Consider the following 7652-nt stretch of genomic DNA (forward strand, 5'->3'; position numbering starts at 1 on the left):
CATCCTTATGAAAGTATCCCCGCTGCCTTTCTTCCAACAGTGCTCTCCCTGGCCAGATGTGCCTTATCAAATGAACAATGCTCCATCTCCAAGCTACAACAGTTCTCCCAACAGCTTCAACCTTGGAGATGGGTATGTAACAAATAAATGCTTTATCTTTCCTGTTGATGTGGTAGCCTTTGTGTGCATGTGTTTTGTGGGTCCATGCATTTCATACCCTGGAAGAAGAGGTCAAGGACCACCCTTCCTAGAAAGGGGAAAATATTTCCCACAAAGACTTTTAAGATCTTCCAGCCAGGAATTCCCTGTAATGCAGAGTACTATTTGTACTGCTTATGGGAGGTGAGCATCAGAGGACCACCAGGGTAATTTCTGCCATGAATTTCCTCTCTTACTCTTCTGTAGGGGTCAGAGAACACACCATGTCCTGTACCAGCAATTCCCAGTATCTTCTGACAAGAGTGTTAGAGGCTTTCAGCCTTCAGCACCTCTTCAGAGTTGATATTTCTTCCTTCCTTTCTGTCTTGAGGCAGTTTGGGGTGCTGAATTCCCAGTTGAATGGAATTTAAAGAAATTCTCTCTGGAGAAAAACAGCCTGGTTTGAGAAGCCATTCCAGAACAAAGGATTAACAGGAGGCATGTTTAATTCATTAATATAGCTGTCATAAAGAAGCAGTTTTAGTGGTCCTGAAACACCCAAGATGATAGCTGATGACAGAAATACACAGCACGGTCCCTCGGTACTTCTGAGTCCTCCCTGCAACATATTTCCCCTAGGAATTTGACATAGGCCTTTCTTTTCCTCCTCTAGGACTCTACAGCCTTGTCACCTTCCCGCACAGCTCATTAATTAATCGATGTTGTATCACAAATTTTCAATGAGCAACCTCAACGTATGAATAAGGACAAACACTGAAATGACAAAAATTGGTGTTAGTAGAGAGATTTGTTGAGCATTTTCTTCCAGTGGTAGATTATTAACTCTTTGGGAAAAATCCTTTATGTGTTAAAGTCCTGTCTATGTTCTGGGAGGGTTTAGTAGAAATGTGGGTTTGTCTAATATAGTTAAATTGCTATTTATTAAGTTTAAAATAACACCAGGTTTGAATTACAAGGTTCTCTATTAAATTTTTGCTGAGAATCGTTATTAGAGAGTGGATTTAGTTCAGGGAACTCTCGCTCGTAGAATGTTTCGGTTCAGCCACACTAGTAGGTCACAACTTCCTTGCTTACATGGCATCACATTAGTGAGCTGCCTGTATGGAGAAGCTTGAATGAGGTCAGAACTGAGTTTTTCCGTGTTGAGTAGGACCTCAACTGACCAGCAAAAGGCTCAAGTAGAGGTTTTTTTGTGTGGTTTTTTTTTTTTTTATTTTCTTGGTCCAGATTTTGGACACCCTTTTTCTTAAATCTGATAGAGAAAAAAGCCAAGTTGGTATGTAACTTGAGACAGTTGAGTCAAATTGAGGAGGGGGAAGAGGATGGACAATGCAATGTAAAATTTAAAATAATGTTTTTTTTCTCTTCCAACTTTATATAATTTTTTTTAGCAACAGTTCTCCAACCCACCAAGTGGAGCTCCTGCCTCCCAGCAATGATGTAAGTACTTGAGATCATGTTAATGTGGTGCTTTTCTTTTTTAGGACACTGGTGAACAGTTCATTTCAAGACCTTCTTATTCTTTTTGCAATGTAGCATCTCCTTCCTTCTGCTTCTATTCAAGATGCCCAGCAGTGGCTTCATCGTAATAGGTTCTCTCCATTCTGTAGACTCTTCTCAAGTTTTTCGGGTGAGTTTAAACAGTCCAATTATTTTCTCTTTATTCTCTTTTGTAAGTGCAGCTCATGCTTCATATTAATAGCATCTGCTGCTGGCCACTGTTGATGAGATCACTGGTCTGATCCAGTGTGGTTGTTATTTTGTTCTAGATTAGTTAGCATTTGCCAAAACAGTTTGTAGAAATATAGAATAAGTTAAGATGGAAGAGAATAAGTTGAGATGGAAGGGACTTCTTGAATTCATTAGGTGCAACCCCCCTGCTTGAAGCAAGTCCAGGGCGTTGTGCAGTTGCGTTTGAGTATCTCAAAGGTTGGAAATTCTACAATCTCTCTAAGCAACCTCTTCAAATAGTTGACTACTCTAACAGTGAAAAAGTTTTTCCTTATACCTAATCAGTGTTTCCCATCTTCTGTCTGCTGCCTCTCATCCTGTCCCTGTGCACCTTTGAGAAGGGTCTGGCTCCATCTGCAGCTCCATCTTCACTGTACCCTCCCATTAGGTAGTTGTACACAGCAGTAAGGTGGTGGAAGGGGGAATTGTTAAAGATGTTTAAACCTTGAGGAGACTCTCTCTGACTTGCAACAGGATTAAACAACCTGGTGAATATGGCAGTTAGAGAAAATTGGGCCATTTAATGGCCAGTGTTAAATAACTAGCTTGTCTCTGAGTTGGCTAGAATATCTTCCAGTGCAGCACTGCTCTTTTGGCAACTTCTAGCTCTCTGTTTCACAATGATTGATTTGCAGTGTACACCTCTCTGAATTTGTAACTTCTCTAGGCAAATCTGTCTGGTTTAGCTTTGTGGATTCTCTCCCCCTGCCCTTTCCTGCTGCCCATACACTCAATTTGGAAGCTAAGATTTGCTTAACTTCTGAAAAAAAATCAATTTGAAATATGTAGGTGCTGACTTACTGAAGATGTCCAAAGAAGATTTTGTTCAAATCTGTGGGCCTGCTGATGGAATTCGGCTCTTTAATGCAATCAAAGGAAGGTTTGTACGTCTTCCTTCCTATTTTTTTGTTATGGCAGCATCCCTTGATAATTTCAGTGTTAACTAGAAGTTAATCCTGGAGCTGTAGCATTTAGACCTCCTTTTAACACTTCAGAGAGGTCATATCAGAGGCTGGAGATCACAATGGTATTCAAATCCAAGTACAGCTCAGAAATGTTGCCGAAATGAAGCATCATAATGTGGATCTCCAGTGGTTTATTTGCTACCAGCTGATAGCTTCCATCCACTTCATATGAGACACAGCCTACAATACCTTGTGTTGCATCTCCATCACAGGTAACAAACAACAAACCAACCAACCAACCCCTGGAGCCTCAAATGACTCTTAAACTTACTTAATGGCAATAACATAAATTCTCCAGCTGGGCAGGATTCAAATCAGTAAAGGCAGGTATGATGAGCTGCTTGGCAAGTGCTGAAAACTGTTTATTCTTATCTGATCCCGAAGAGATTAAGGTGCTCTGCACTGTACCACCACCTCCCAGGGGGCTCTTACTAGACCTCCTAAGACATCTAGTCACCAGCATCAAGACTATCCCTTAGCTGATTATTTATGCACAGCCTGAGTGATTCCATCACTCAGTGTTTGCTAGCTGACTGGAATGATTTTAGATCTACTAAATAACTCACTACTGTTTTTTAATAATCCATAGAAATGTAAGGCCCAAGATGACAATTTATGTCTGTCAAGAACCAGAGCAGAACAGGTCCCATCTTCACCAAAAACGAGAAAATGGAGATGGCAGTCTTTGTGGTAAGTTTTTATGTATGGATTTTTGTTAAACACTTATCTGGTGAGAATGCTGCTTTCTGCCTGAGCTCCTGCGTGGGACAGCTTGGTGTCCTGCGTGTTTAAAGAGGTCCTGTTTATCCCAGTTGTGACACTTTGGTTAGTTTCAGGGCTACAGATTCCAACTGGTAGTGTCTGCCTGGGAAACAGACCCAACTTACAAGCTATCTGCAGAATGCCACAGCAAAGTCTCTAGTCTCTATTTAGTTCTTAATAGGGACCATAGCATTAAAAACTACCCTCCCATCCACAATTTGCTTTAGACTATGACTTGTTTGAAAATATTCTGGGAAATGGAAGGTTGGTATGTCTTAGAGTGAGGTTCTAATTCCTGGAAGTTTGAAGCTTTTGGGGACTCATGGCTCTTAAATATCCCTCATGACAAGATGTACAATAAATGAGAACAGAGATTGTCCTCAGTTCTTGTGCGTAGCATTAACCAGGCACAGCTCTTCTACCTGGTTGTTTCTACCATTTAGATTGGATTTAAAAAATAAGTCATCTACAGTTATTTGATAAATTGTAGTCTTTAGTTTGTGCCTATGGGGTCAGTGGGATAATATCTAATAAAATACTACTTTTGTGTAACATCATATCATGTGTTTTACTATTTAATTGGATCTACTTTAAAATGTCAAAATCAGTAAAAGTAGATTATCCAGAAATATTAACATCTTTATGAGGGTTTTTTTAGTGCCTCATGATACATGTTGTCATTAGTCCCTGTGTTTTCCTCTGGGCAAAAGTGGCGTGTGCTTTATTTGCCCACTGCATCCAAATACTGGGTATTTTTCTACAAATCATCAAGCTGGATATTTGGGGGCTGCTTTGAAGGTACTAAGTTTGTTCATCTACTGTCAAGATTTGAACCTTGATCTTAAACCCATTTGGTTGTTGATATTGAGCATCTTGGTGTTATCTGTACTTGCTATACTATAATTGCTCTGTAATTCTGTAATTGCTTTCAACTTGTTGCAGTATATCATGCAATCTTCTTGGAAGAACTGACCACACTGGAATTAATCGAGAAGATTGCAAACTTGTACAGCATTTCTCCACAACAGATAAATCGAATCTATCGGCAGGGACCCACAGGGATCCATGTATTAGTGAGCAATGAGGTAAGGGTTTAATGCAGACTCTCAGAGCTGTAACAGTTGTCTGACTTCTTTAAGTTAGAATGACCTTTTAAATTATGGAATGAATCTTCAGGGAAGCTTTGCAAGGTTACTAATCCCAACAAGTTAAAGCAAATACTTAGAGCAAATTATTCATGCATACCATTGATTTTGGTGTGGTTTTAAGGTCTTTACTTTGTAAAAAAGGGGCTTTCTTGAAAACAAAACACAACAAAATTGGTCACTTCCTTTTCATATTGGCTACTTAAACAAATTCTGAAAAAAGGATCTAAAGTGAGAACCTTTAGAATTTAATAGGAAAGTTTCCTAAAGAAGAAAAGTTTGAAAATCTTTAGGGCAATTAGTCTTAGATCTTGGCCAGTGATTACAGCCACTGGGTCAGAGTCAGTGCTGTAAGTGCACACTATAATTTCATGGACCTCTGCTAGCTGTTTGTGTCCCATTATGCGATGGCTTAATTTAGTCCATTCCATTAACTTGCAGGTTAATAGTGAGTTGCCCTTCTTCCTCTTTTCCCCCCACTAAATTACTTACTCATTCATGCACCAGAATCATTTAAGGAGCTTCGTTTATAAGAAACATTGTTAAAACAAATGAAGCATAACATAGGTCTCTACTGGAGCTTAAATTGAAGGCTGTAATGCTTATTCCTAAACTCTCCTTGCTATTTCAGCCTGATTAAATCTGAAACCTTGATGCTTTGTGGATGTAAAGTGCTTGGAGGCAACTCTTGGTAGGGGAATTGCCTGAACCAGCTTGGGTATAAGGCTTTAAGTGTTTAAGTCAATTATTAACAATGTCTATTGCTTTTTTAATATTTTTTTTCTTGTCCTAATACTATAGTGGCAAGAGTGAGGCACTCTATGAATGTACTTCATGCATCATTAGGCACAGACACACGGACTGGCCAGTGAAGTTTGATTTGCAAGAGCAGGAGGTGGATGTTAAACCCAAAAGAGAATAGGGAGATTAGTCTAAGATGAAAAGGATATTTGGTGTGAGAACTTACAGCTGGAAAGTGCTCTACTTGAATGATATTCAATAGCTAGGAGAAGGCTTTTGCTTAAAGCTGGATTTTCTGAGCTGATCAGAGAGGTTCTGGTCACCTCCCCTCTGAAGTTAGGTGTCCAGCATCTGCTCCAACTGTATGAGACACCTCTTGAAGGTAATTCACCTCCTCTGTCCTACACAGCTACTCTGAGACGGGAGGAAGCATTGACTAAGGATGAAGCTTAAATGAGCATTTCGAATTGGATCTGAAGTCAGCTGAATCTCTTAACTCACTACTTTAGTTAGGGGCCTCACTAGAACCTGCATGTGTTCTGAAAATCTAGTTGTTTCTCATGAATAACTCAAATAGCTTTAGATACTGATCTTGCTTCCCACGATCTGCCTTGCCTCTCATAGCAGTTTCATTAAGATTCCTGTGCCTTGACAAAATCCAAGCAGGTAAATGATTCCTGCAAGCACAGCATCTATACTAACGTCTGGTCAAAATAGCCAGGTGGACACTGCTGAGATGGCTTTATAGTAACAATATTCCTTTATTCAGCAAAGAGTCCATTTCTCAGGGCTGACCACCTCTAGATATTTTCCCAGATGCTCATGTAAGCTCAACAAAGCTTCATGGTTCAGCTGAATGTGTGTGTGTGTGTGTGTGTGTGTGTTACCGATGCTAGATTTTAGGAGAGGACTGTCTTCATCCAGTCTAAACTAGTAGAGCTTCATTGAAGGCAATTAAGAGCATTGTCTGTAATAGACTAACTGGAGTGGTATGAGAACTTGCAGGGTCAAGAGCTGCAAAGGGGATGGTAAAATGCTGAACAAGCCCGATCAGTTCCAGGCAAGCACTTTAGTATAAGCTTCCCTTAAACACATTAGCAGCTGCAAGGACCTTAATTAATCAGTCATGTACTTTAATAATCTTACGGGCAGGGTTACTCAGGACTGTGTAGGACTGGACACCAAATGTTGTTTGATAACTCTCCTCTAAATTCTATTCTGGCACTGAAAGACACTTGAATGAAATTGCTAAAAATATTTTGTGTTGGCTTTTTTCCTTCTGCCCTTCAGATGGTGCAAAACTTCCAAGATGAATCTTGTTTTGTTATCAGCACATTAAAAGGTATGTATTGCTGCCACTATTACATGTAGTTCTAAAGATAATTTCTCTTTTCAATTGCACTAAATGTTATCACAAATTCGGTGCTGTTATCCTGAAACAATAAGTAATCTAATTTAGTGTAAGTCAGGGTGTTGCATCAACTTACACTATGATAGACTGGTTGATCTATGCTTTCCTTTCAGTTACACTGTTATAAAACTTTCATAAATCCATTGATAGCACTGACATAAATGAGCAGAAAATCTTCTAGTAAAATGATAAAAGATGACAGTTAGTATGTTATATTTTTTTTATATGAATGCTTTGACCTAGATGTTCAACATTGATTTTCATGAATGGGTTGTGGAACAAGAGTACAAACTATTGCAAATTACCTAAGAAGAAAATCTGGAGTTCTGTATCTGTGCTGTTTTCTAATAGCAATGAAAAAATGCTTTGCATTTCTTTGTTACAGCTGAAAGCAATGATGGCTACCACATCATTTTAAAATGACCGTGCTGCACAGAAAGACTTTAACAGCCTAAAATTTAGTGCCTCACTGAGATTGCTACAACCTAGACTGGAAACATGAAGAACCTTCTGGATAAAATGCTCCTATGAACTAAGAATTACCAAACAGCTTAAGGAAAAACTTGCTTTTACAGATATACATTTTTGGTGGTGTGTGGTTTTGGTTTTTTGAAGCTGGAGCTGAGAACATCCTCAAAGCTTGTACATGTTTCTTCCTCCCTCCCTTCCTCTTCAGTCTTAAAAATTATCAAGGTTTCTGCTTATTACTTAGAAACATCTGCCTTGTACTACAGGGAA

At 39.2% G+C, this 7652-nt stretch overlaps 1 protein-coding gene across 1 annotated transcript in view; it reads left to right on the top strand.

Moving 5' to 3' along the window:
- The window catches only part of TFCP2L1 (transcription factor CP2-like 1), a 34620-nt gene extending 27246 nt beyond the window's left edge, over window positions 1-7374 (top strand). The window contains exons 8-15 of the mRNA XM_009327182.1: window positions 41-132; window positions 1551-1599; window positions 1696-1789; window positions 2680-2770; window positions 3445-3545; window positions 4560-4702; window positions 6794-6845; window positions 7300-7374. Coding sequence (XP_009325457.1) covers window positions 41-132; window positions 1551-1599; window positions 1696-1789; window positions 2680-2770; window positions 3445-3545; window positions 4560-4702; window positions 6794-6845; window positions 7300-7337 — 660 coding nt within the window. The 3' untranslated portion in view covers window positions 7338-7374. The remainder of the gene's footprint in view (window positions 1-40; window positions 133-1550; window positions 1600-1695; window positions 1790-2679; window positions 2771-3444; window positions 3546-4559; window positions 4703-6793; window positions 6846-7299) is intronic.
- The last annotated feature ends 278 nt before the right edge of the window (window positions 7375-7652 follow it).

The sequence above is a fragment of the Pygoscelis adeliae genome, unplaced genomic scaffold (assembly GCF_000699105.1).
Source record: "Pygoscelis adeliae isolate BGI_AS28 unplaced genomic scaffold, ASM69910v1 Scaffold227, whole genome shotgun sequence".
Taxonomy (NCBI): Eukaryota; Metazoa; Chordata; class Aves; order Sphenisciformes; family Spheniscidae; genus Pygoscelis; species Pygoscelis adeliae.